At 47.8% G+C, this 27,790-nt stretch overlaps 1 protein-coding gene across 1 annotated transcript in view; it reads left to right on the forward strand.

The window, feature by feature from the left end:
* The first annotated feature begins 326 nt into the window (after positions 1-326).
* hat1 (histone acetyltransferase 1) overlaps positions 327-27,790 on the forward strand; it is a 36,043-nt gene continuing 8,579 nt past the window's right edge. The window contains exons 1-9 of the mRNA XM_078209008.1: positions 327-465; positions 5,477-5,548; positions 5,724-5,799; positions 9,309-9,429; positions 10,474-10,653; positions 23,759-23,880; positions 24,655-24,759; positions 25,160-25,266; positions 27,066-27,217. Of these exons, the coding sequence (XP_078065134.1) occupies positions 459-465; positions 5,477-5,548; positions 5,724-5,799; positions 9,309-9,429; positions 10,474-10,653; positions 23,759-23,880; positions 24,655-24,759; positions 25,160-25,266; positions 27,066-27,217 (942 nt within the window). The 5' untranslated portion in view covers positions 327-458. The remainder of the gene's footprint in view (positions 466-5,476; positions 5,549-5,723; positions 5,800-9,308; positions 9,430-10,473; positions 10,654-23,758; positions 23,881-24,654; positions 24,760-25,159; positions 25,267-27,065; positions 27,218-27,790) is intronic.

The following is a 27,790-nucleotide window of genomic DNA, read 5'->3' on the forward strand; positions in this document are numbered from 1 at the left end:
AGGGTTGGGGGGGGGGGGGAGTGAGGGTTGGGGGGGGGGGAGGAGTGAGGGTTGGGGGGGGGGGAGTGAGGGTTGGGAGTGAGGGTTGGGGGGGGGGGGGAGTGAGGGTTGGGAGTGAGGGTTGGGGGGGGGGGGAGTGAGGGGTTGGGGGTGATTGAGGGGGGGCAGTGAGGTAAGGAGGGGCTTTGTGTGTATGTCACTGTGCGGTGGGCAGCGTTGAGGATGTGGGGGTGGGGGTGGGGGTGGGGACGGGGAGAGTGGGGGTGGGGGTGGGGGTGGGGTGGGGACGGGGAGAGGGGGGCAGGGGCTGGTTTCGCTTTTTTCCGTCTGCTGCTTCCGGTTCGATTTTCCCGCGCTCGGAGCTGAGGGTGCGCGGGGCAGGCGGCAGTAATCGAGCGGGATCAGGATCAGGCTGCGGCTCGGGCCTGAGAGCGGCGGCGGGCGGGAGGTGCACTGACATGGCGGGTGAGTGAAGCGGGCGACAGGGAGGCTGGAGCTGCTGTGTGTGTGCCGGATGGGGCACTGAGTGAGTATGTCCGTGTCTGCCTCCCCTTCCCCACCCTGGCCCCGCTCAGTTTGGAACATCCCGCCTTTCCACCAGGTCCCTGACGCCCCAACAGATCCTGAAGTAATTCTAAAGTACAGCACAGCCAGTCTGTACACAGTAAGATCCCATAAATACAGCTAGAATCGCAGCTGGCAAGGCACGAAGACAACTTGGTCCACAGAATAATATTATCCAGGACACTTGGGAACAACTTTCTTCAAGAATACACCACATCAAATGGAGCAAACGATTCCTGTGTGTGCGCTGATGTCTCTGGAAACTGCCTTGGGATTTCTGATATCTAGAAAATAGCAGACGGAGGCCATTTGGCCCTTCGAGCCTGCTCCACCATTCCATATGATCATAGCTGATCATCCACCTCAGCAACCTTCCCTGTCCCCCTTAACCCTAACTGCTCAATCTAACTCCTTGAAAACAGGCAGTCATAGAATCTCTACCATGCAGGAGGAGGCCTTTTAGCCCATCAAGTCTGCACCGACAAAAATCCCACCCAGGCCCTAACCCCATGCACTTGCCCTAGCCAGTCCTCCTGACACTAAGGGGCAATTTAGCATAGCCAATCAACCTAACCCGCACATCTTTGGAGTGTGGGAGGAAACCGGAGCACCCGGAGGAAACCCACACACAGACGGGGAGAACGTGCAAACTCCACACGTAGTGAGCCAAGGCCGGAATTGAACCCGGATCACTGACACTGAGGCAACCGTTCTAATCACCGTGTCACCGTTTTGACCTGAAATACTTTATTTGATAGCTAATTCCACAGACTGACCACTCTTTGGGTGAAGAAATCTCTCCTCATTTCAATCCTAAATGGTCTACCATGTAACCTCTAACTGTGATCCCTGGTTCTGGACATCCTCACCATTGGGAACATCCTTCCTGCCTCGCCCTGTTAGAATTTTATAGGTTTTGATTATCCCCCACACCATTTTATAAATTCCAGCGAATATAATCCTAACCAACTCAATCCTTCCTCGTTCATCAGTCCCACCGACCCAGGAAACAACCTGGTACATGATTGATGGACAAGGAAAGAAAGACCAGCTTGCCCAACAATTGTGATCCTCTCTTGTGACAACTACTGTTAAATTATTTTATCTGTGTAAGATCTGTTTACGGTTAAAGAGCACGAGTTCAGGATGAAAATAACTGTTCAATCACTGAGCTTGTCCTGGTAAAAATTCTTGAGCTTGCCGTTTGACTCCTCTGGTCTTATTAGCCATATAAATGTGTAGTATACATACGTACTGCCTGTAAATAGAATGTGGGTTCAGCGTATATCAATCTAGCCTTTATTTAATACTCCAGCACTGACCACAGCAGTATGAGCACATAGTTATGAGCCAATCTTGAACTTGCAGGATCCATAAATTATCTTTATCCTGGAAGCGTAACCAGCTTTTCTAACTGAGTGGGAAAACTCCCTCTTTGAATGGTTTTCCTCATCTCACTCACAATCATAGCCATTTTTAGGAACTGTGGTTGGGAGATTATATTGTACTTAACTGGCAAAGCTGTTACAAACTCTCAGCTGCAAGGATCTCTTCCGCTGCTCTGATGAACCCTTTTCTTATTAGTCCACTATTTTAGTCCATTTTGATCCACAACATCTCAGTGTTTCTATCTACTGAGAATAGAGAAACCAATGGACTTTCACAGCCATTCAATAAGATGCAATATTAAAGGTTGTTGCACAAGATAAGGGCTTATGGAGTTGAGGGTGATATATGAGCATCATAGAGGATTGGTTAATTGTCAGAAAATACATTATGGATGATTGGGTCATTTTCAGGTTGGCAGGCTGCAACTCGTGAAGTTTTGCAAGTATCAGGGCTCGGTCCTCAGCTACTTGCAGTTTATAGTAATAACTTAGATGAAGGAACTGAATATGTTTGCTCTTTTATGTTTGCTGATGATACAAAACTTGGTGGGAAGTAGGAATGTAAGCTGTGAGGTGGACACAGGCTGCACAGTGATATAGAACAGGTTAAGTGGGTGGGCAGGAACGTGGCAGATCCTGGCACTCCCTCCCTAACAGCACTGTGGGTGTACCTACACCACATGGACTGACTGATGTCCAATAACAATCCTGGAACTCCCCCCTAACAGCACTGTGGGTGTACCTACACCACATGGACTGACTGATGTCCAATAATAATCCTGGAACTCCCTCCCTAACAGCACTGCGGGTGTACCTACACCACATGGACTGACTGATGTCCAATAACAATCCTGGAACTCTCTCCCTAACAGCACTGTGGGTGTACCTACACCACATGGACTGACTGATGTCCAATAACAATCCTGGAACTCCCCCGCCTAACAGCACTGTGGGTGTACCTACACCACATGGACTGACTGATGTCCAATAACAATCCTGGAACTCCCTCCCTAACAGCACTGTGGGTGTACCTACACCACATGGACTGACTGATGTCCAATAACAATCCTGGCACTCCCTCCCTAACAGCACTGTGGGTGTACCTACACCACATGGACTGACTGATGTCCAATAACAATCCTGGATCTCCCTCCCTAACAGCACTGTGGGTGTACCTACACCACATGGACTGACTGATGTCCAATAACAATCCTAGAACTGCCTCCCTAACAGCACTGTGGGTGTACCTACACCACACGGACTGACTGATGTCCAATAACAATCCTGGAACTGCCTCCCTAACAGCACTGTGGGTGTACCTACACCACATGGACTGACTGATGTCCAATAACAATCCTGGAACTCCCTCCCTAACAGCACTGTGGGTGTACCTACACCACATGGACTGACTGATGTCCAATAACAATCCTGGAACTCCCTCCCTAACAGCACTGTGGGTGTACCTACACCACATGGACTGACTGATGTCCAATAACAATCCTGGAACTCCCTCCCTAACAGCACTGTGGGTGTACCTACACCACATGGACTGACTGATGTCCAATAACAATCCTGGAACTCCCTCCCAGCACTCTGGGTGCACCTACACCACCGATTCAAAAAGGTGGATCGCCACCATCTTCAGTTGAAGATGGGCAATAAATACTATCCTAGCCAGTGACATCCACAGCCCATGAACAAATGTTTTAAAAATGTGGGGTTTGGGGGTCACCTGATGTGAGCGCAGGGAAGGCTGTGTTTTTGCACACTCTGTCGCTAATCATCTTTTAACCTTTTCCTTTATCCTGATGCACAACCTGTAATGAGTTGAACCTGATAAATAATCTGTGCAGTGTTGGTGGAAGGTCCTGGTTAACTTCTCTGACTGCGGGGAGCCGAATTAAGTTGAAGAAATTCTTTTGTGTGGCGCAGTCAGAGCTGGCTTGGGGTGAGGCACGGTTTGCAGCGGCGGTGTCGCTGGTGAATAGGCCCGTGCTTGGGTGGTGTTATTAGCGCCAATATGAAGACTGCTTTTGTGAATGAAAATGTGGAAGAAGTATTCTGCTCCCCAGCACGGATTGAGTGCTCTGCCCAGGGGCCCTCTTTTGGGTGCCCTCCTAGTGGGTTGCATATCTTGGTTGTGTGATACATCCATTGTCCTTTTAATATCTGTACAGGAGGAGTCGCTGACTGTAATGGTGGGAATTGTGGTGTCTGATTCTTTGAATTATTTGGATTGATCTTTGCTGGTCTTCTCCCTGTACACGTGTGTGAAATGATGATCGTTCTGCACTTTGCTGAATCCTGGGAATTTGTTGCATATCGTATTGAATATGAAGTTGAAGATTCTTAGAAATGTTATTTAAAAAATAATGTGGGGGTTTGTGAGGCAATTCACCCCTCAATTCTGCTCCATCATTCAATAAGACTCCACACAGAGGCAGGGTGAGGGGGGAAGAGGAGGAGGAGGAGGAGGAGGGTGAGGGAATTTGAGGAATGGGAGAGCAGAGAGAGGAGGAGGGGGAATGTGGTGAGGGGAAGCAGTGGAGATTGGGCCAGACACATGGACTGGGCAGAATCTTTGCAGAATCTGCCCTCATCTGATATGACATTCTAGGTTTTTGTCCCGACTGTCCATTTCTGTTGGATCTTAAGCCTTGTTATACTGTGGCTGCTGCTCCCCAGGTATTCACCTGCATTTAATTCATCTATCTGCCCCGTTTCATTCCTCAGAACCCGATGTAGCAACACCTCTTTCCTTTTCAGCTGACTAACCCACCACCTGAGGAAGGAGTCCTGTACGCATTGCAGGGATTCAAATCCCCTTTCACCACTTACTCCCTCTCTGTCCAATCAGAAAGTGGGTGATTCCAAGTTTAATTGTTGTTCTTCCATCTCTCTGCCTGCTGTAATCCTCCTCAAATTCTTTGCCATCCTTTTGATGTTTGTAATGCACCTTATTTTCTCCACTAACTAAACTAAGCAACTCCTCCGAAACGCTGGAAGAAATGTTCGAGCACAATTCTGTCGAGCTAATAGTTCTGGCTTCCTGCAAGATCTGAGTCCTTTGTAAGCTTGATTTGGGAGTTCATTTTAATTAGAGTGGAAGCAACATAGTCTGATCCAGTCACGTCAAGAATAAAAATGAAACGATTTGCAAGTTCCTGAACTGAGTACTACTGTAGGGCAATGGCCCTGATGTTAGCAGACTTCCTGGCCTTTCCTAGATCTTGCAATTCGCTCTCAGTGCACACAAACACCTTAGTCACGTTTCCCAGCTCTATAATCTGTCCCCATGCCTCAACTACCACCACCTCTTTGAAATCTTGAACCTCCTTTTCCCCAATACCACTCGCTTCCACCTTCCTGTCTCCCCGTGGTTTCCCTGTGCTTGGATCCCTTCAAACCTCCTCCCTGTGTGCGCGTGCTGGAGCCTTCACCAGGGCTGCTTAGACTTTATCAAATTAAAATGGCTATCTAGATATTTGTTCTGCTATTTTTTTTGTCTGATTTATTTTCTGTAGACATTTTGAACCTGGAAAAGAAGTTAACAGAATACAAGTGCGATACCAACAAGGCTATTCGGCTAAAGTTAGGTACGTGCTTCAAGCACTGAATCTTCTTGTGACTTGCACACTGCCTAACCTCAGCCCCACTTTCCTGCCTACCCCCTGGATTAATCCTGCCTAGCTCTGCCTTAATGAGATTGGTTCAGTCATTTCTTTCTCCGAATCAGAGTCAGTTTTATGTGTTTTTTTTCCATATTAATAGTTCGCTTTGCTGAAGACCTGGAGGATGAGACCACAAGCTTCAGTCCACTATACAGTCACCAAGTGTTTGGAGATGAGTATGTAATCTGTGTTACATTGAATCCTGTCGACAGGGATCCTATATCGAATATACAATACGTTGCAAGCTTTTAGTCTGCTTTTCTGTTTTCATCCCGTGTTCTGGAATTGGCTGTTTCTGATTTGCCTTGTGCTCTTTTGTGATTCTAACTTGTTTGGTTTAGCACAGCATCAGCGGTGGCTTAGTGAGTAGCACTCAGAAGGTTGAGAGTTGATGTCCTACTCCAGAGACTTGCGTGCGTAATCTGGGCTGCCGTTCCCACTGCAGTACCGAGGGAACACTGCACGGCTGCGTCAGATGTTGTGCCAAGATTCCGTCCATGCTCTCAAGTGAACGCAAAAGATACCATTACACTAAAGTGTAGGCATCCTCCTCCGTATCCTGGCAAATATTCATCCCTCAACCAACACTTTTAAATGACAATATAATCTGCAATATCTCGTTACTGTTTGTGGAACCTTGTACACAAACTTGCAATTACGTTTGACTTCAGAAATTCACCAAAGATCCTTAGACAACACCTTCCAAACCCACGACCACTTCCATCTCGAAGGTCAAGGGCCGCAGATACATGGGAACACCACCACCTGCAAGTTCCCCTCCAAGCCACTCACCATCCTGACTTGGAAATATATCACCGTTCCTTCACAGTCGCTGGGTCAAATCCTGGAATTCCCTCCCTAACGGCATTGTGGATCAACCCACAGCACGTGGACTGCAGCAATTCAAGAAGGCAGCTTCCCACCACCTTCTCAAGGGCAACTAGGGATGGGCAATAAATGCTGGCCAGCCAACGATGCCCATGTCCCACGAATGAATTTTAAAAAAAGAAATATGTAATTGGCTGTAAAATGCACTGGAACATCCTGAGGACGTGAAAGACAATGGGTGGGATTTTCCGGCCATGCTCACCCCAAATCCCGCCCAAGGTCAATGGACGTTTGCATGGTTCCTGTCCTGCCTGCTACGATTCCTGTGGCAGGCAGGACAGGAAAATTTCACCCATTATAAAAATGTAAATCTTTCTTTTCTCTTTTTTTTTTTCTGTCAACCATCCTTGTGGATCTAACCGCATGTTGATTTCTGTGTGGTTTTAAGCAGTGCACTTAGCACTTGATCTGTAAACTTGCTCAACTTGAAGCCGAGCACCAAACTAACCTGCATTTGTAGTTTTTTTTCTGTTGCCCAGAAAGGTGGTTTGTCTGCTGAAATTCAACATGTCTGGACAGGTTGCGCAACAAGAGGATATGCAGAACACAGCAAATGATGAGGAAAACTGTTCAGAGGTTGAAATGCCAAGAATTCCCTACAATCCTATGAACTTCTGGCTAAAACTGTATCTGTTCCTCAAGCCTATTTCAGTCATTTGTGAGGCTGTCATGTGTATCACTGCTGGTACGGCATTATAGGTTGCTGTTCCAAGCAATCCCCGTGCCTCATATTTTACTTGGTTATTTCTGCCCCAGCCTCAACTAGAGTATCGTGTCCAATTTTGCGCACCGTGTTTAGGAAGGCCTTAGAGTGGATGTAAATAGATTTATGAGAATGATTTCCTAGGATGAAGGACTTCAGTAATGAGGACAGATTAAAGAGAAGGCTGAGCGAAATGGAGAGATTTGATCGAGGTGTTCAAAATAATGAAGGGTCTGGACAGAGTAGAGAGGGGGAAACATAAAAAAACAATAAATATACCTATAGCAGTAGGGGAGGCGATGGCCAAGTGGTATTATTGCAAGACTATTAATCCAGAAACTCAGCTAATGTTCTGGGGACCCAGATTCGAATCTGCAACGGCAGATGGTGGAATTTGGAGGGACATGATTGAGATGGAGAAAATTGAGGGGCATAGATAGACAGGAAGAAACTTTTCCCCTTGGTGGAGGGATCGATGATGAGGGGGCAGAGATTTAAGGTAAGGGATAGGAGGTTTGGAGGGGTTGTAAGGAAAAACTTTTTCTGTGCTGTATAACTCTGACTTTCAACCCTCTCAAAATCGACCAGACCTTTTGAAAAACCTCCATTAAATTCCACTTGACACCTCTGTTCCAGTACGCAAAGGCCCATCCTCAGCCGTAGCCTTGTACGCCTGATATTCTAGTGAATTGTTATTACCCCTTTGCCATGACTTGATGCTTCAATGTATTCTGCAGTGAAATGTCCAGGATAGCGCACACTAATTCCACTGGTTGTATTGAGTGGGGATGAAATGTTGGCCAGGATACCAGGTAAACTCACTGACGTTAGTCAAATTGTGCCCCAGGATCTTTATCATCCATCTGGGCAGGCAGTTTAGGTTCTTCAGTTTGATGTCTGCAAAAGGACACTCCTTCAATACTGTATTCAGATGCAGCTCAGATTATGGACTCCAATCCAGAACCCGATGAGTGCTACCACCTAAGTCAAGTTGACATATTCCTCTAGAGGTCCCACCTTGTTGACCTTTAAGGCTGAAAATCCCGAGTCTCTCCAGTTCTTCCCCATAATTCTGTCCACCTGACACCTCGTCCGTCTTGTGAAACTTCACTCTGTTACTTGAACAATTTCTCAACGAACAGTATGTGAAATGTGGTCTGACCAGCATACTGTACTTAACCATGTCTTCCATTGATTTGTATTCTGCTGGATAATGCGCACAGACCCCCAGCCCTCTAAAAAGAGCTGGTATTGTGCGATGCCAGAAACTCCCAACAGATATTACAGCTAAAAGCGTTTGTTTTTACATTGGGACATCCCATTCAAAGAGATTGAATATATCCAGTGGAGTGTCCCGTGCATGCATTGAATTCAAAATACAGTAGATCAAAATCTTTTGATTTTTAAGTTTCATGACACCTCCATTGTTTGGCACCATATAAGTGCTAACAGCTGTGTCCTGACACCTTTTTTTTTGCTTGACTAAGTTGCTAGGGCTGCTGAACTATAGGGTAAACCTTGCTGTTTTGTTGCATGATTTGAAGTGCTCATCAGTAGCCCTCAATATTAACCGTACAGCTCCCTCCTCATTTGCTCAACAGTATTTGCGCAAACATTTGCTACAAAGTCGCAACCGCATTGTTTCAATCTGCCGAGAAATGTCAGTGCACTTTTAAAAAAATGCAGGTTATCCAGTCATTCTCTCATTGCTGTGTATGGGATCTTGCTGTGCGCAAATTGGCTTCTGCATTTCCTACGTGACCATATTTCAGAAGTACTTCATTGGCTGTAAAGTACTTTATGAGATGGCCTGCGATTGCAAACAACGCTATGCAAATGCAAGTTTTTTTTTTAACCAGACGAGGAATAGCAAAGTTACAGATGGACTCTTAGTTCAGATCCAATAGTAATGTTTCTACTGAGGCAGCTCAAATATAAATCAGCACTAGACATGACCACTGTGTAACGAAACATCTTCAAGTAAACATGTTCATTTGAGATTTATAAATGGCCCTGGGTTAAAGTAGAGGGAAAATAAATCTTGACTTCTGCAGATTCTCTATCAACATGTGGTTATTTCTGCTTTGCCTGCAGAGAATCAGTATTTGGCTACAAGGACCTTGAAATCCAATTGTACTACAGTACCTGCAGCCTCACTACATTCTTCAATATCAAATACTCCAGCAAAGTTGTAGAAAAATATGACAACGTAGAGGTAGGCTATTGAAATGTATCGGTTGCTTGTCTTCGCAAGGTTTTAACTAACCTGAACAGTGCTGAGATTATGTACTGTGTCACAGCACTGCCATCTGTTCATACAGCAAGGTTCTGTAATGCGTTTTTCACTGGTTGCATCTGGCAAGTGGTATCAATACAGGCTAGAATTGACCTCCTGAGTTAGGGAGGGGCAAATTGGGCAGGGTTTCCAGCCCCGATCGCCACCAGAAGGTACTCTTGTGGATGTCATGTGAAGATCAGACTTCGATTATGATATTCCTTCCCTCTTCTCTCGCCCTTCCCTTGGTCACGTGCCCCACTGGTTCTCTGTCTGGACTGGCAATTAGGAGCTGCTAAGGTAGGGCTGCTGTTGCCTGTGGAACTGCACCACAGTCTTCCAAGGTGGCAGAACAGTGATTTCTAAAGCATGACTTCACAGAGAGAGAGCTGAAATAGGACCATGCATGCTTGCGAATGTTAGGACAGACTGCTTTCCTTTCCTGCAGTTGTGAGTCAATGATAGGCATTTCATCCACTTAAAAAAAAAACTGAGGAATAATGCGCCGATAGAAACACTTCGGAAGAGCCACGTCAGTAATTAAATAACTTCAACTGAACTAATTGTGTTTATGGTATTTGGAGGAGTTTGTTCTCCAAGCATTTAATAAATCCTGCAGGGCCTTTCCTGGTATGGAAGAGGGAACAATTTGTCATCTAGAAAATTGCTGGAACAGGCTGAAAGATAAAAGTGTGCCCCCGCCCCAATCCCTCACCCTGGCCCTCTGAAGGAACTATATTGGCTTCACTGCTCATGACCCCCATTGATTCAGTGGGCTGAGAGATATGGCAGCATTGCCAAGGAGAGTTTTCTGTATGGATAGACAGCTGACTGGGGGTGTGCTCAGCTGTGGCAGAAACGTTTCTGTGTTTGGATGTTGAGAATCAATGCGAGACCGCACAATGCTGCGAGAGGGAAAAGAGAAGCTGCTTTCTGTGTGCATTCAGCCCTGTAGTTTACTGTCAACAATTTGTTCCTATCTAGGTTGATGATGTTGAAAGTAAAGTATTAGAATTTATCCCAGCTGGTTACTGCATCAACCTTGATGAGTTTATTGTGCAGCTGGAAAAGGACGCTTCCTTCCGACCGTTTGGATTGCTCATTCACTCATACAGCGTGTATGATGAGAAGGAGGGACTGGAGTTAAACTATGAGATTTACAAGGTGAGTGAAAAAACACAAAGCTTCCCCAAAGCTGGAATATTCTCGGGCTGTTTGGACCCGTGATCCCCGTTTGGTACAGACTTTTGTCATTGCCAGCTCTGCACTGCTGACTGATGCTGACTTTCACTATCTGTTAGTTTTTATTGAGGTAGTGATTGTCCAGTTCAGCTCTGCATCTCCCAGCAATGATTCCTGGTGATTTTTCTTCATGTTTAAATCTAGAGAGTGTAATTAATCTATAATGCCTGTACAGTTACAGTCTATGGCCCTAGTACTGCCACAGAATCGGTACAATTTATATCAGTGATTTTTGCCTCATTTTTACCTCCGTAGTTCTATTGCTGCCAGCATCTATCCACTAACTAAATATCCAGTGAATCCACAACCCCATCGTAGTTCCTCTTTGGAAGGGTAGCCACATCAAAGGGACTCATAGAATTCCACAGTGCAGAAGGAGGCCATTCAGCCCATTGAGTCTGCACCAACCACAATCCCACCCAGGCCCTATCCCCATAGCCCCATGCATTTATCCTAGCCAGTCCCCCTGACACTAAGGGGCAATTTAGCATGGCCAATCCATCTAACCAGCACATCTCTGGAGTGTGGGAGGAAACCAGAGCACCCGGAGGAAACCCACGCAGAGACGGGGAGAATGTGCAAACTCCACACGTAGTGAGCCAAGGCCGGAATTGAACCTGTGCCCCTGGTGCTATGAGGCAGCAGTGCTCACCACTGTGTCACCGTGCCGCCCCTAGGACAGGGGCATTAGGTGTTTAAGCTGATGGTCTGTTTCTGATTTATTTGGAGAGATAGGACCTGAGTTAAACTCTCCAACCAATCAGAACGGATTGTATTAAAAGCTAAACCAAACCTGCTACCGAGGAAGCTCCAAACAGCACTGAGTGAGATCACCTCTTCTCGCCATCAAAGACGGAGTTGTATGGAGTTCCAGGAACTAGTGCTGCTTCAGTAATACCTCTGATGTGACACATACCATTATGTAATCAAATACAAAGAATATAATAGACACAGTTCTCTGTGAGTATAGGGACAGGGATGTTTTGTAGCAGTTGTATCGGGCGTTGGTGAGGCCATGCCTGGAGTATTGTGTGCAGTTTTGGTCTCCTTATCTGAGGTCCTTGCTACAGAGGGAGTACAACAAAGGTTTACCAGGCTGATACCTGGGATGACAGGTCTGTCAGATGAGGAGAGACTTAAGTCGGTTCGGATTATATTCACTGGAGTTTAGAAGAGTGAGAGGGGATCTCCTAGAAACTTATAAAATTCTAACAGGGTTAGACAGGGTAGATTCAGAAAGAATGTTCCCAACGGTGGGCGGGGGTGGTGGTGTCCAGAACGAGGGGTCATAAGGAGGTCATAGGGTCATGAGGATAAAGGGTAAACCTTTTAGGACTGAGGTGAGGAGAAATTCCTTCACCCAGAGGGTGGTGAATGTGTGGAATTCACTCCCATAGAAAGTGGTTGAGGCCAAAACGTTACCTGATTTCAAGAAGAAATTAGATATAGCTCTTGGAGCTAAAGGGATCAAGGGATATGGGGGAGGGGCGAGGCGGGGGGGGGGGGGGGGGGGAGGGGCGAGGCGGGGGGGGGGGGGGGGAGGGGCGAGGCAGGGGGGGGGGGGAGGCGGGGGGGGGGGGGGGGGGGAGGAGGAGGAGGCAGGATCAGGATATAAAATTTGATGATCAGCCGTGATAATGAATGGTGGAGCAGGCTCGAAGGGCCTACTCCTTCGAGTTTCTATGTTTCTATGATACACTTTATCTCCACAACAGTTTTGAGTGCAGTTTAAATGTATCCCTAACTCAGCATCTGAACTTTGCTTTAATACAATGTAATAACTGCACGGAGGTGACAGTCCCGTCACCAAGTCACTTTATTTACACCATACATCTGTACACAGCCAGCTCTCCAGTTGCTCCCTGCTGAATGCAGACTGGGAGTCTGACACACCTGCTTTAAATAGGCAACATGAGGCTCCCTGATTTAACCATTAATTTAAGACTCATCAGGTCGTTCATACTCTCGCAAGCCAACCTCATTAGCCTGGCTGAAGTCATCACATACAGGATAAAACTCAAAGGCTGAGGTCAATAAATATCTGGAAGCCAGTTTGGATGGCTTGTACAGCAGACGGGTTAACAGCTTTGAGTTTTGAATATGTCCAAATGATTTCCTCTTCCAGTGCATTGCTTTGCAGCTGCTGACCACCATGGATGCTCTTGTCCTCAGTGTAACCTTCACTTTCTCCCACTCTACCATATGTCACCCTCCACCTTCATTCCCTCAAGTTAGGAAATGGAGCGTCTCTCTGCACCTGGCAACATACGTAGGAATGGTGATGGAGGAGTCCGAGACAATGGTTGCGACATGTGACTATTGTCAGGCTGTTGCTTGACTAGTCTATCACAGCACCCTCTCCTCTGAATGAGAGGGTCAATAGGTTCAAGTCCAAGCTGACACTCCAGTGCAGTACTGAGGGAATACTGCACTGCCAGTGGTATTTTCCTTTGGATGAAATGTTGAACCGAGGCCTGATTTGCCCTTTCAGGTCTACATGTAGGATCCCATGGCATTGAGACGAGCAGGGGAGTTATTCCTGCTTTCATAACCAATATTTCTCCCCTTGGATCAAAATCAAAAGAACAGATTCTCTGGACTCTTGCATTGTTGCTTATGACGTTCTGCTGTGCGCAAATTTGCTGCTGCACTTTCCACATTTAAACAGTGACGACACTTTAATAAGTACCTAACCACTAAGGGACGTCATGAGGCTGTGGATGGCGCCATAGAAATGCAAGCTCTTTACATAAGACTGCTGCTTGACTGGTCAGTGAGCACGCGCTCTCCCAACAGATTCCAGATGTTGGGGACTGGAGTACAACTGGGGCAACACAGTGGTTAGCACTGCTGCCTCACAGCGTCAGGGATCCGGGTTCGATTCCGGCCTCGGATCACTCTCTGTGTGGAGTCTGCACGTTCTCCCCGTGTTGTATAGGTTTCCTCCGGTTGCTCCGGTCTCCTCCTAATGTGTGGCCTTATGGGGATAGGGGCTGGTACAGACTCGATGGGCGAAACGGCCTCCTTCTGTATTGTAGGGATTCTATGATTGTGGAAAAAAAATCTTTCTGGGGACTGTCTGAGAAAATGAACATTGTGATGTGAAAATGTTATTTTCAGCTGAGAGCTATCCAAACAAGTTCAGCATCAGACCTCACTACATGCCGTCTGCCAGCTCTCTTTTTCAATTTTTTCATGGAATGTGGGCACAGATGGCAATGCCAGCATTTATTGCCTGCTCCGAGAGTGTGATTAGGCTCGTTGGCTCCTGTTGGGATGGCTGGTATCATTGCAGCTGTAAATCTCTCTGCTGTCAACCTACTCACTGCTCAAGAGCAGAGTCTTTCCGGGTTCTCCTCCCCACCCTGCTGTTTACTGACTGATGTGTGCTGGAATATTGTAGAAGTACTGCCCTGTGTACAGCATTTCTCCCATCAGAATACCATCTGTGCAACTGGAGCTACAATTCGGCTCCAGTCATCCACCCAGCTGCTGCACTCAGTGAAGAAAGCTTGGCTTGGTTGTCCTTCCAAAGTTCCATCCATCCCCACTCTCTCTGGGGCATCTCAACTTTTCCCTCTGGAGTTTTTGGTAAGCTGGTTTTGTGCCTGTTTCCAGAGTTGCCTCAGCCTGGCTCATTTGCTGCCCAGTCTTGTCTAACTATATCTCTCTGAAGTGTCTAATGTTTCTTCTGCATAAAAAAGTCCCCAAAATGTCTTGTTCACCTTCCAGTGGAATAGTGGGGTGGATGTGGCTCCCTCTGATCACTCCTCTTCACCCTGTGCAGTCTGTAAATTGATCATCCTCCTTGCATTCTCTGCTTTGCTTGTGTGCATGTGTGTGCTATTACCAAAACAAGATGCTGCTGAAACTGCGAGAGATACTCAGCAGGTCAGACAGCGCTTGGAGAGAGTGAAACTTCAGGTGGATGATCTTTCTTCAGGTCTGCCTTTGTCTCTTTTTCTCCTGGCCTCCATGTACTTTCTGTCTGCTTCTCCGTTTCTCGCTAGCTCTTGACTAGCACCACGATGCGTGCCATTGGTTGCTGCTAGTCTGTCTCAGGACCAGGCTCACAACACATCATTCCAATGGCCTTGTCTGTCTCGCACGTCTCCATTTTGGCTCCAGGTGAAAGTGGCATTTTCAGTTTATGAGAAGGAGCCTGTCTAAACCTTTCTATTTCTGCTGATGCTTGTGGTTTCTCACAGTTCCCTCGTGTGGAACTGTATGCTATTTTTAAGAGAGCAGCTTAATATCTTCGAAGGTCAAGTCAGCTGTTTGCATACTGAATGTATAATTCTGTGTGAAGTGTTCCAGGCTTTACCGTGGCTTTGTAGGGTAAAGGTGCTGTGCCTTGCGTAGTGATTCATGCATGACACTAAGGCTATAAGCTCCATCTTGGGCAGCACGGTGGTTAGCGCTGCTGCCACACGGCACCAGGGACCCGGGTTCGATTCTCGGCTTGGGTCACTGTCTGTGCGGAGTCTGCATGTTCTCCCTGTGTCTGCGTGGGTTTCCTCCGGTTTCCTCCCACAGTCCAAAAGACGTGCTGGTCAGGTGCATTGGCCGTGCTAAATTCTCCCTCAGTGTAACCCGAACAGGCACCGGAGTGTGGCGACGAGGGGATTTTCACAGTAACTTCATTGCAGTGTTAATGTAAGCCTACTTGTGACACTAATAAATAAACTTCAACTTTAAACTTATGGTGTATGCTGAGAGAACTGAGCTGTGAACAGGATGTGCCCTTGAGCCTATGATGCATTCAGTGAAGCAAAGTATTGTCACTCCAGGTCACCCTCGTAAGGGAAGAGCCATTTGCAATTTCTGATAAATGAACTGGTCAATACTCTCTGCAATGCCCAGAGAATTAACAATGGAAGGTGGTGACGGGTGTCGATGCAGCAATTTCACGACAAACATGGAGTAGTGGATGAGGTGGAGGGCTGTTGTAGGCTGCAAAGAGACATAGATAGGATGCAAAGCTGGGCTGAAAAATGGCAAATGGAGTTTAACCCTGATAAATGTGAAGTGATTCATTTTGGTAGGGCTAATTTAAATGTGGATTACAGGGTCAAAGGTAGGGTTCTGAAGACTGTGGAGGAACAGAGAGATCTTGGGGTTCATATCCACAGATCTCTAAAGGTTGCCACTCAAGTGGATAGAGCTGTGAAGAAGGCCTATAGTGTGTTAGCTTTTATTAACAGGGGGTTGGAGTTTAAGAGCCGTGGGGTTATGCTGCAACTGTACAGGACCTTGGTGAGACCACATTTGGAATATTGTGTGCAGTTCTGGTCACCTCACTAAGAAGGATGTGGAAGCGCTGGAAAGAGTGCAGAGGAGATTTTCCAGGATGCTGCCTCGTTTGGAGGGTAGGTCTTATGAGGAAAGGTTGACGGAGCTAGGGCTGTTCTCTCTGGAGCGGAGGAGGCTGAGGGGAGACTTAATAGAGGTTTATAAAATGATGAAGGGGATAGATAGAGTGAACGTTCAAAGACTATTTCCTCGGGTGGATGGAGCTATTACAAAGGGGCATAACTATAGGGTTCATGGTGGGAGATATAGGAAGGATATCAGAGGTAGGTTCTTTACGCAGAGAGTGGTTGGGGTGTGGAATGGACTGCCTGCAGTGATAGTGGAGTCAGACACTTTGGGAACATTGAAGCGGTTATTGGATAGGCACATGGAGCACACCAGGATGATAGGGAGTGGGATAGCTTGATCTTGGTTTCAGATAAAGCTCGGCACAACATCGTGGGCCGAAGGGCCTGTTCTGTGCTGTACTGTTCTATAACATCAGTTTCCAACAGCACAGTGGATTCTTCAGATCTGCTTTTGCGTTGGTTGCTCTGCCAAGGCTTCTTTGTTTGAAACAAAAACCTTGCTGCCATTTGACTGTTAATAAACGAGCATGGCAAATATACAGGCTGGGACCTGTTGTCACACAGCAAATCTTAAACGGAGATTCACAGTAAATCCTTCCGACACATTCCGTGTCCGGTTACTGACTCTCAGGATGGTCACGTGTGCTGCCTAATATAAGGAGGAGGGCCAGAAGTGATTGGCCCCTGACTCTCTTTGAGGCGACCACCCCGGACGTCCAAATCTTTCGTAGAGGATGCAACCACAAATGATGTTTCTCAGAGTCCGCATTACAACGTATCGCTGAACTAATATCCAGTAGCACACTGGTGCTATCAGTGTAGTTTGGCTGGTGGGGACTGGAAGAGGGGAAAGGATTGGCCAACTTATCATTGTTGCCTAGTAACCCCTGCTGAACAGTGTGTACACAGGGAACTTGGGTGGGGACAGGATGATGTTCAAATTTCTCTTTCCCTGCCTTGATGGTTGATTATTCGACCAATGCTCACTGTCTCAGGTCATGATGTGGAGATGCTGGCGTTGGACTGGGGTAAACACAGTAAGAAGTCTCACAACACCAGGTTAAAGTCCAACAGGTTTATTTGGAATCATGAGCTTTCGGAGCGCTGCTCCTTCATCAGGTGAGGGGAGAGGTAGATTCACAAACACGGCATATATAGACAGAGACACAATCGCAAGATAATTCCAGATTGGAAAGTGAAGAATGGTTGGAAGGAGAGTCTTTACAGGGAATCAAGTCTTGTTTGTGAACTAACCTCCACTCACCTGATGAAGGAGCAGTGCTCCGAAAGCTTGTGATTCCAAATAAACCTGTTGGACTTTAACCTGGTGTTGTGAGACTTCTTACTGTCTCAGGTCATACAAGAAATGACCAGTAGCACAGGAGGGTCGCCAATTCTTGAGCGATCAGACCCAGAAATCCAGGTGTGATGGAGGAAAAAAAACAAGAATTTGTCTGATAAGACCATAAGACATAGGAGCGGAAGTGAGGCCATTCGGCCCATCGAGTCCACTCCACCATTCAATCATGGTTGATTTCAACTCCATTTACCTGCTCTCTCCCCATAGCCCTTAATTCCTCGAGAAATCAAGAATTTATCAATTTCTGTCTTGAAGACGCTCAACGTCTCGGCCTCCACAGCCCTCTGTGGCAATGAATTCCACAGACCCACCACTCTCTGGCTGAAGAAATTTCTCCTCATCTCTGTTCTAAAGTGACTCCCTTTTATTCTAAGGCTGTGCCCCCGCGTCCTAGTCTCCCCTGCTAATGGAAACAACTTCCCTACGTCCATCCTATCTAAGCCGTTCATTATCTTGTAAGTTTCTATCAGATCTCCCCTCAACCTCCTAAACTCCAATGAATATAATCCCACGATCCTCAGACGTTCATCGTATGTCAGGCCTACCATTCCTGGGATCATCCGTGTGAATCTCCGCTGGACCCGCTCCAGTGCCAGTATGTCCTTCCTGAGGTGTGGGGCCCAAAATTGCTCACAGTACTCCAAATGGGGCCTAACCAGTGCTTTATAAAGCCTCAGAAGTACATCCCTGCTTTTGTATTCCAAGCCTCTTGAGAGAAATGACAACATTACATTTGCTTTCTTAATTACGGACTCAACCTGCAAGTTTACCTTTAGAGAATCCTGGACTAGGACTCCCAAGTCCCTTTGCACTTTAGCATTATGAATTTTGTCACCGTTTAGAAAATAGTCCATGCCTCTATTCTTTTTTCCAATGATGGATGCATGTCCAACTCTGTATCAGGAAGTATAAATCAGCCCCACTGCCTCACCAAGCAGTCTGATCCATACCTTCACCTCCCTCTGTGTACAGGAGTCAAATCTAAACTCTCCTTTCACCCTCCATGTTGTAAGTTCCAGGCTGCGTCTCTTGTACAATCTTTGACTGTTGAATATATTGCTGTTTCTCTTGTGTTCTTTACTTAAATTCTGAGCCACTCTTCTCTCGTGTGAACATTTCGGTTTCTGCAGCCTATACTTATAAAGGGCAGAACAGTGGCACAGTGGTTAGCAGTGCTGCCTCACAGCGCCAGGGACCTGGGTTCAATTCCAGCCTCGGGTAACGATGTGAAGTTTGTACGTTCTCCCCATGTCTGCGTGGGTTTCCTCTGTGTGCTCCCATTTCCTCCCACAGTGCAAAGATGTGCGGGTAAGGTGGATTGGCCATGGTAAATGCATGGGTTTGCAAAGCGATCGGCCTGGGTAAGATGCTCCTTCGGAGAGCTGGTGCAGACTCGATGGGCGAAATGGCTTTCTTCTGCATTGGAGGGATTCTATGGATTGAACCCGGGGGCTTAGAACATAGAAAAACTACAGCACAAACAGGCCCTTCGGCCCACAAGTTGCGCTGGTCATGTCCCTACCTACCTAAGCCTATATATAGGCTTACCTATAACCCTCAAGCCTATTAAGTCCCATGTACTCATCCAGAAGTCTCTTAAAAGACCCTATCGAGTTTGCCTCCACCACCATTGACGGCAGCCGATTCCACTCACCCACCACCCTCTGAGTGAAACACTTACCCCTGCCATCTCCTCTATCTACTCCCCAGCACCTTAAACCTGTGTCCTCTCGTAGCAGCCATTTCAGCCCTGGGAAAAAGCCTCCGAGAATCCACCCGATCTATACCTCTCAACATCTTGTACACCTCTATCAGGTCATCTCTCATCCTTCGTCTCTCCAAGGAGAAAAGACCGAGCTCCCTCAGCCTATCCTCATAAGGCATGCCACCCAATCCAGGCAACATCCTTGTAAATCTTCAATAATTTCTACATCCTTCCTGTAATGAGGCGACCAGAACTGAGCACAGTACTCCAAGTGGGGTCTGACGAGGGTCTTATAAAGCTGCATCATTATCTCCCGACTCCTAAACTCAATCCCTCGATTGATGAAGGCCAGCACACCATACGCCGCCATAACCACCACCTCTGCTTGCGAGGCCGATTTAAGAGTCCTATGGACCCGGGCCCCAAGGTCCTTCTGATCCTCTACACTGCTAAGAGTCTTGCCCTTGATATTATAAGTCTTACCCTTGATATTAAATCTCCATTCCATTGTCCTTCCCCTTGCTGTCTCTCCCACTGAACCCAGAGCTTCCCCTTGCTGTCTCTCCCCGTAAACCCAGACCTTCCCCTTGCTGTCTCTCCCACTGAACCCAGAGCTTTCCATAGAACCATAGAAAATTACAGCTCAGAAACAGGCCTTTTGGCCCTTCTTGTCTGTGCCGAACCATTTTTTGCCTAGTCCCACTGACCTGCACTTGGACCATATCCCTCCACACCCCTCTCATCCATGAACCCGTCCAAGTTTTTCTTAAATGTTAAATGCATTTACCACTTTATCCGGCAGCTCATTCCACACTCCCACCACTCTCTGCGTGAAGAAGCCCCCCCTAATATTCCCTTTAAACTTTTCTCCTTTCACCCTTAACCCATGCCCTCTGGTTTTTTTCTCCCCTCGCCTCAGCGGAAAAAGCCTGCTTGCATTCACTCTATCTATACCCATCAAAATCTTATACACCTCTATCAAATCTCCCCTCAATCTTCTACGCTCCAGGGAATAAAGTCCCAACCTATTCAATCTCTCTCTGTAACTCAGCTTCTCAAGTCCTGGCAACATCCTTGTGAACCTTCTCTGCACTCTTTAAATCTTATTTACATCCTTCCTGTAACTAGGTGACCAAAACTGTACACAATACTCCAAATTCGGCCTCACCAATGCCTTATATAACCTTACCATAAGACTCCAACTTTTATACTCGATACTCCGATTTATAAAGGCCAATGTACCAAAGGCACTCTTTACGACCCTATCCACCTGTGACGTCACTTTTAGGGAATTCTGTACCTGTATTCCCAGATCCCTCTGTTCAACTGCACTCTTCAGAGTCCTACCATTTACGCTGTACGTTCTTCTTTGGTTTGTCCCCTTGCTGTCTCTCCCACTGAACCCAGAGCTTCCCCTTGCTGTCTCTCCCCGTGAACCCAGAGCTTCCCCTTGCTGTCTCTCCCACTGAACCCAGAGCTTCCCCTTGCTGTCTCTCCCACTGAACCCAGAGCTTCCCCTTGCTGTCTCTCCCCGTGAACCCAGAGCTTCCCCTTGCTGTCTCTCCCACTGAACCCAGAGTTTCCCCTTGCTGTCTCTCCCACTGAACCCAGAGCTTCCCCTTGCTGTCTCTCCCACTGAACCCAGAGCTTCCCCTTGCTGTCTCTCCCACTGCATTCCAACCGTTATTCATGTAAATTGAGTCTGTGTCTTTATAAATTCTGTTTGTGAACAGAATTCCCACTCACCTGAAGAAGGGGCTGAGAGCCTCGAAAGCTTGTGTGGCTTTTGCTACCAAATAAACCTGTTGGACTTTAACCTGGTGTTGTTAAACTTCTTACTGTGTCTCCCACTGAACCCAGAGCTTCCCCTTGCTGTCTCTCCCCGTGAACCCAGAGCTTCCCCATGCTGTCTCTCCCACTGAAAGAAGTCTCACAACACCAGGTTAAAGTCCAACAGGTTTATTTGGTAGCAAATACCATAAGCTTTCGGAGCAATGCTCCTTCGTCAATGCTGACGAAGGAGCATTGCTCCGAAAGCTTATGGTATTTGCTACCAAATAAACCTGTTGGACTTTAACCTGGTGTTGTGAGACTTCTTACTGTGCTTACCCCAGTCCAACGCCGGCATCTCCACATCATGTCTCCCCGTGAACCCAGAGCTTCCCCTTGCTGTCTCTCCCACTGAACCCAGAGCTTCCCCTTGCTGTCTCTCCCACTGAACCCAGAGCTTCCCCTTGCTGTCTCTCCCACTGAACCCAGAGCGTCTCCTTGCTGTCTCTCCCACTGAACCCAGAGCTTCCCCTTGCTGTCTCTCCCACTGAACCCAGAGCTTCCCCTTGCTGTCTCTCCCACTGAACCCAGAGCTTCCCCTTGCTGTCTCTCCCACTGAACCCAGAGCTTCCCCTTGCTGTCTCTCCCCGTGAACCCAGAGCTTCCCCTTGCTGTCTCTCCCACTGAACCCAGAGCTTCCCCTTGCTGTCTCTCCCACTGAACCCAGAGCTTCCCCTTGCTGTCTCTCCCACTGAACCCAGAGCTTCCCCTTGCTGTCTCTCCCACTGAACCCAGAGCTTCCCCTTGCTGTCTCTCCCACTGAACCCAGAGCTTCCCCTTGCTGTCTCTCCCACTGAACCCAGAGCTTCCCCTTGCTGTCTCTCCCACTGAACCCAGAGCTTCCCCTTGCTGTCTCTCCCACTGAACCCAGAGCTTCCCCTTGCTGTCTCTCCCTGTGAACCCAGAGCGTCTCCTTGCTGTCTCTCCCACTGAACCCAGAGCTTCCCCTTGCTGTCTCTCCCTGTGAACCCAGAGCTTCCCCTTGCTGTCTCTCCCACTGAACCCAGAGCTTCCCCTTGCTGTCTCTCCCACTGAACCCAGAGCTTCCCCTTGCTGTCTCTCCCACTGAACCCAGAGCTTCCCCTTGCTGTCTCTCCCACTGAACACAGAGCTTCCCCTTGCTGTCTCTCCCACTGAACCCAGAGCTTCCCCTTGCTGTCTCTCCCACTGAACCCAGAGCTTCCCCTTGTTGTCTCTCCCACTGAACCCAGAGCTTCCCCTTGCTGTCTCTCCTCGTGAACCCAGAGCTTCCCCTTGCTGTCTCTCCCACTGAACCCAGAGCTTCCCCTTGCTGTCTCTCCCACTGAACCCAGAGCTTCCCCTTGCTGTCTCTCCCACTGAACCCAGAGCTTCCCCTTGCTGTCTCTCCCACTGAACCCAGAGCTTCCCCTTGCTGTCTCTCCCACTGAACCCAGAGCTTCCCCTTGCTGTCTCTCCCACTGAACCCAGAGCTTCCCCTTGCTGTCTCTCCCTGTGAACCCAGAGCGTCTCCTTGCTGTCTCTCCCACTGAACCCAGAGCTTCCCCTTGCTGTCTCTCCCTGTGAACCCAGAGCTTCCCCTTGCTGTCTCTCCCACTGAACCCAGAGCTTCCCCTTGCTGTCTCTCCCACTGAACCCAGAGCTTCCCCTTGCTGTCTCTCCCCGTGAACCCAGAGCTTCCCCTTGCTGTCTCTCCCACTGAACCCAGAGCTTCCCCTTGCTGTCTCTCCCACTGAACCCAGAGCTTCCCCTTGCTGTCTCTCCCCGTGAACCCAGAGCTTCCCCTTGCTGTCTCTCCCCGTGAACCCAGAGCTTCCCCTTGCTGTCTCTCCCACTGAACCCAGAGCTTCCCCTTGCTGTCTCTCCCCGTGAACCCAGAGCTTCCCCTTGCTGTCTCTCCCACTGAATCCAGAGCTTCCCCTTGCTGTCTCTCCCACTGAACCCAGAGCTTCCCCTTGCTGTCTCTCCCACTGAACCCAGAGCTTCCCCTTGCTGTCTCTCCCACTGAACCCAGAGCTTCCCCTTGCTGTCTCTCCCACTGAACCCAGAGCTTCTCCTTGCTGTCTCTCCCCGTGAACCCAGAGCTTCCCCTTGCTGTCTCTCCCACTGAACCCAGAGCTTCCCCTTGCTGTCTCTCCCACTGAACCCAGAGCTTCCCCTTGCTGTCTCTCCCACTGAACCCAGAGCTTCCCCTTGCTGTCTCTCCCACTGAACCCAGAGCTTCCCCTTGCTGTCTCTCCCCGTGAACCCAGAGCTTCCCCTTTCTGTCTCTCCCACTGAACCCAGAGCTTCCCCTTGCTGTCTCTCCCACTGAATCCAGAGCTTCTCCTTTCTGTCTCTTCTGTGATATTGAGTCCAGAGCTGTTGTTAGTAATCCAGATGAGTTCAGTACAAAATCGTTGCTGCCTGCTCCTTGTGGATATAAAGTTCAAATCCGATTTGCGTTCTCTACTGTTACTGCACTCTGCTGATGGCTCCAGGTCTTTATCCACCAGTATCCCGGATCTCTCTCCTGTGTTGTGTCGTATCCTATTGAGTAAAACTTTCCACACCACTGTTTGTTACCCATCCCTACACTTAAGGCTTCTCCGCATTGAGGAAACTCAGCTGTTTGATACAAGTTGCCAAGCACAATAATCATTTTTCAACCGACCAGTTGAGATGTAAGGTTTCCATTGACACTAACAGTATTTTTAGGCACATTGATTGTCCTAATATTTACTGCTGAATTGTGGCACGGTTCAGTCGTGACGATCATCCTCTTTCGTGCAGACTGACATTAGCTGTCCAGGATTCAAAGAATACCACGAAAGGCTACAGACCTTCCTGATCTGGTTCATTGAAACGGCGAGCTTCATCGATGTGGATGATGATAAATGGCAGTTCTTCCTGGTGTAAGTATATATCTGACGCATTGCCCGGAGGCTTCTAGCAGAGCTTGTATTACTTGCTACCCCTGCCTGAAGTTAGAATGTGAGAGATGTGGTCAGCTATGGCTGAGATTATTTACGGCCCATGGGTTGCGCTGGGGGGGGGATGTTAGCACTGCTGCCTCAAGGTGCCAGGGATCCGCGTTCAATTCCAGCCTTGGTCACTGTCCGTCTGGAGTTTGTACGTTCTTCCCGTGTCTGCCTCGGTTTCCTCCAGATGCTCCAGTTTCCTTCCACAGTCCAAAGATGTGCAGTTTAGGTTGATTGGCCATGCTAAATTGCCCCTTAGTATCGGGGTACTAGCTAGGGTAAATATGTGTGGTTATGGGGATATGGCTTGGGCGGGATTGTCAGTGCAGGCCTGATGGGCCGAATGGCCTCCTTCTGCACTGTAGGGATTCTATGAAAAAAAGTGATGCACAATATAGTCATCACATTGAACCCCACTAATAGCAATCTGTAGTTTATTTCCAGATATAGATATACCCTCCAGATATAGAGGGTCACTGTGCATTGAGAGTTGATGGTTAGGAGCTCGACACAATGGGCCGGATTCTCTGACCTCGCGTCCGGCTGAGATTCTCCAGTCCTGCTGCTGATGGCCAAATTCTCCATTCCCACCGGCAGCGGGGTCGGGGTATGTTAGACCGGAGAATCCCAGCCACTATCTCCAGTGGAGGGCTTGAGAAAAAGAAATCGAGAAGCAATTGTGATTCTGTTAATTTCTGTTTTCTGCAGGTTTGAGAAGTACCTTGAAGATGGCTCACCACGCTATGCAACCGTGGGTTATATGACTGTATATAATTTCTATGCATATCCTGACAAAATGCGACCGCGAATAGGGTAGGTAACCAGCAATATCCCGGACAAAGAATGATTTAGTCTAAGATAAATGGACTCTATTCTAACCACTCACTGCAGTTTTCCAAAAAAAAGTCCCAAAACACTAACCATAAAAGCCGCCTGATCAGATGGCAGTCTGTGTGGGTTTCCTCCGGGTGCTCCGGTTTCCTCCCACACTCCAAAGACGTGCTGGTTAGGGTGCATTGGCCGTGCTAAATTCTCCCTCAGTGTACCGGAACAGGCGCCGGAGTGTGGCGACTAGGGGATTTTCACTGACTTCATTGCCTTGTTAATGTAAGCCTACTTATGACTAATAAATAAACTTTAAAACTTGTTCAGCCTTCCTGTCACTCGGAACTGTGATTTCTATTTATTGGTCAATTCTTGTTTTATCTTCAAGCCAAATGCTGGTGCTGCCTCCATTCCAGGGTGAAGGACATGGTGCACAGCTGTTGGAGACAGTCCAGAAGTTTTACACAGCAAACCCTTCCATACTGGATATTACTGGTTAGTGTCTCCATTGAAAACTGTTCAGCAGCCATTTCCAAACGAACAAAATGAATAGTGCAATGTGGTTGAGGAAACTTGAATTTTGAGCTGCCAAATCTTTACAAGATTGTAAATTGAGTTTGTGTCTTTATATGCCCTGTTTGTGAACACAAGTCCTCACTCACCTGATGAAGGAGCTTGAGACTCCGAAAGCTAGTGCTGCCAAATAAACCTGTTGGACTTTAACCTGGTGTTGTGAGACTTCTTACTGTGTTTACCCCAGTCCAACGCCGGCATCTCCACATCAGGCCTATAGGTTGCCAGTAGAATTTTGATACCCTCTCCCCTGCACTGGGAACATGGGTCTTGGAATTTCTAGCCTAACTCATATGGCCAAGGAGGCGTGGGATGGGAAAGTCTGATTTAAACCTGTTTTCTGTCAACCACCCACTTGTTAGTGACAACCTTGTGGACAGAGCACTTTGGGCCAAGATGAGTTGCTGCAGTCTGTGTCAAGTCTTGGCAATATGCTGCAGTATATGATAGACTTCGTTGTTGCTATATGGGTGGCACAATGGTTAGCACTGCTGCCTCAACGGCGGCAGGGACCCGGGTTCAATTCCCGACTTGGATCACTGTGTGGACTCTGCACGTTCTCCCCGTGTCTGCGTGGGTTTCCTCCGGGTGCTCCGGCTTCCTACCACAGTCCGAAAGACGTGCTGGTTGGGTGCATTGGCCTTGCTAAATTCTCCCTCAGTGTACCCGAACAGGTGCCAGGGTGTGGCGACTAGGGGATTTTCACAGAAACTTCATTGTAGTGTTAATGTAAGCCTACTTGTGACGAATATATATTGGTGCTGGAGAGATCGAATGGTTATGGTAGTGGGTGGAGTGCTGATCAAGGGGGCTGTTTTGATGGTGTCGAGCTTCTTGAATATTGGAGCTGCATTCATCCAGGCAATTGGAGAGTATTCCATCACACTCCTGACTCGCACCTTGTAGCTTGCAGTCAGGCTTTGGGGAGTCAGGAGGTGAGTTACTTACTGCAGGATTCCCAGCTCTGACCTGCTCTTGTAGCCACTGAGAGTGTGGCGAGTCCAGTTCAGTTTCTGGTCAGTGGGAACCCCCAGGGTGCTGATAGTGGTGGATTCAGTGATGGTAATGTCATTGAATGTCAAAGGGCGATGGGTAGATTCTCTCTTGTTGGAGATGGTCGCTGCCTGGCACTTGTGTGACCCAAATGTTACTTGCCACGTCTGAGTCCAAGTCTGAATGGTGTCCAGGTCTTGCTGCATTTGGGTATGAACTGTTTCAATAATTAGGAAGGGTGGTATGGTGGCACAGTGGTTAGCACTGCTGTCTCAAAGCGCCAGAAACCCTGGTTCGATTCCGGCCTGCAGTGTGGAGTTTGCATGTTCTGTGTTGGTTTCCTCTGGGTTCCTCCCACAGTCCAAAGATGTGCAGGTTAACTGGATTGGCCATGCTAAATGCACTAGGTTATGGTGATGGGCCTGGGTGGGATGCTCTTTCAGAGGAGTTAGTGCAGACCCGATGGGCTGAATGGCCTTTTTCTGCATTGTAGGGATTCTATGGTTCTATGGAAGCTGTAACTGCAATCAGGATTAATAGTCTAGGTGTTTACTGGACTATTAAGGGAGGGTCAACATTTTAAAAAAAAAGTGCAACATAATCCTGAGCGGTGAAGGAGTTGGTCTGCTGGAATGATCTTTCCCTGTTCCTGTCGTCCCCGTTGCAGCTTAGTCTTTTCTGTGCCAAATCCTGCATCCTTTTTAAGGACGTCTGTTTTGGAATTTCAGCTGAAGAACCATCGGAGGATTTTGTGAAATTACGGGATTTTGTTCTTGCCAAGCTCTGTCAGGAGCTCCATGCCTTTGCACCTGAAAAACTCAAGAAAGGATTCAGCGCAGAAATGATAGAAGAGGCACGAAGCACCTGGAAAATAAACAAGGTAAATAATTGTAGTTTAGAACATTTACCCCCTTCAGACTTGCTGAATCATACGTCCTTGTTGTCTTTGTGTGCTCTGGCAATGGTCACTTCAGATTATACTGAGACCTGTCTGCCCTCGGGTGGGATATAAAAGATCACGTGGTAGTCTATTGTGAGGAAGAGCATGGGCAGTCTTCCTGATGCCCTGGCCAGCATTCCAATCAGTATCATAATCAATTATCTGATCTTTATCACATGGCTGTTAGTGGGAGCTTGTTGTGCACAAATTGGCTGCCGACATTACAACAGTCTCTGCACTTTGGAAAGTGCCGGATTGGCTGCAAGATGTTTTTGCATGTCTGGTGGATGTGAAAGACTCTCTAATAAATGCAAGGTCCGTGGACTCCAGTTCCAGAAACACCCATTTTGACCCAAAAACTCTTCTTTCATGTCCATCATTTTTTGAAAAAATCATTCATGGGACCTGGGGCGTCGCGGGCTGGCCAGCATTTATTGTCCATCCCTAATTGCCCAAGGGCAGTTGAGAGTCAACCACATTGCTGTGACTCTGGAGTCATGTAGGCCAAGTCAG

This window comes from Mustelus asterias (assembly GCF_964213995.1).
Source record: "Mustelus asterias chromosome X unlocalized genomic scaffold, sMusAst1.hap1.1 SUPER_X_unloc_8, whole genome shotgun sequence".
In the NCBI taxonomy this organism is placed as follows: Eukaryota; Metazoa; Chordata; class Chondrichthyes; order Carcharhiniformes; family Triakidae; genus Mustelus; species Mustelus asterias.